General features: G+C 55.8%; 1 protein-coding gene across 1 annotated transcript in view; it reads left to right on the plus strand.

Annotated features, from left to right (window-relative positions):
* LOC108804099 (nitric oxide synthase, endothelial-like) overlaps positions 1-195 on the plus strand; it is a gene marked incomplete at its 3' end in the record, with an annotated part of 5,738 nt that extends 5,543 nt beyond the window's left edge. The window contains exon 7 of the mRNA XM_018575861.1: positions 2-195. Coding sequence (XP_018431363.1) covers positions 2-195 — 194 coding nt within the window. The remainder of the gene's footprint in view (position 1) is intronic.
* Between the last annotated feature and the right edge of the window lie 133 nt (positions 196-328).

The raw sequence follows: 328 nt of genomic DNA on the forward strand, positions 1-328 counted from the left end.
GTACGCCCTACCCGCCGTCAGCAACCTCCTCCTGGAGATCGGAGGTCTGGAGTTCTCGGCGGTGCCGTTCAATGGCTGGTACATGAGCACGGAGATTGGGATGCGGAACCTGTGTGACTCCTCCCGATACAACGTATCAGAGGTCAGGGGCCCCTACCAGGGGCCAGTCTGCTTTTCTATGGACTTTAGGGGAAAGTAAATATCAGTCTGTGAGCTGCTTCTGCTTTCAGAAAGTCAGTAGGTCCTCTCTGTGTGCCTCCACCTGACCGTCACATGTACACTACACACAGGGCTGGCCTTAGGCCTTTAGGCACCCTGTGCGAGAAAG

The sequence above is a fragment of the Nanorana parkeri genome, unplaced genomic scaffold (assembly GCF_000935625.1).
Source record: "Nanorana parkeri isolate BGI_ZX_2015 unplaced genomic scaffold, ASM93562v1 scaffold5158, whole genome shotgun sequence".
Lineage (NCBI taxonomy): Eukaryota > Metazoa > Chordata > Amphibia > Anura > Dicroglossidae > Nanorana > Nanorana parkeri.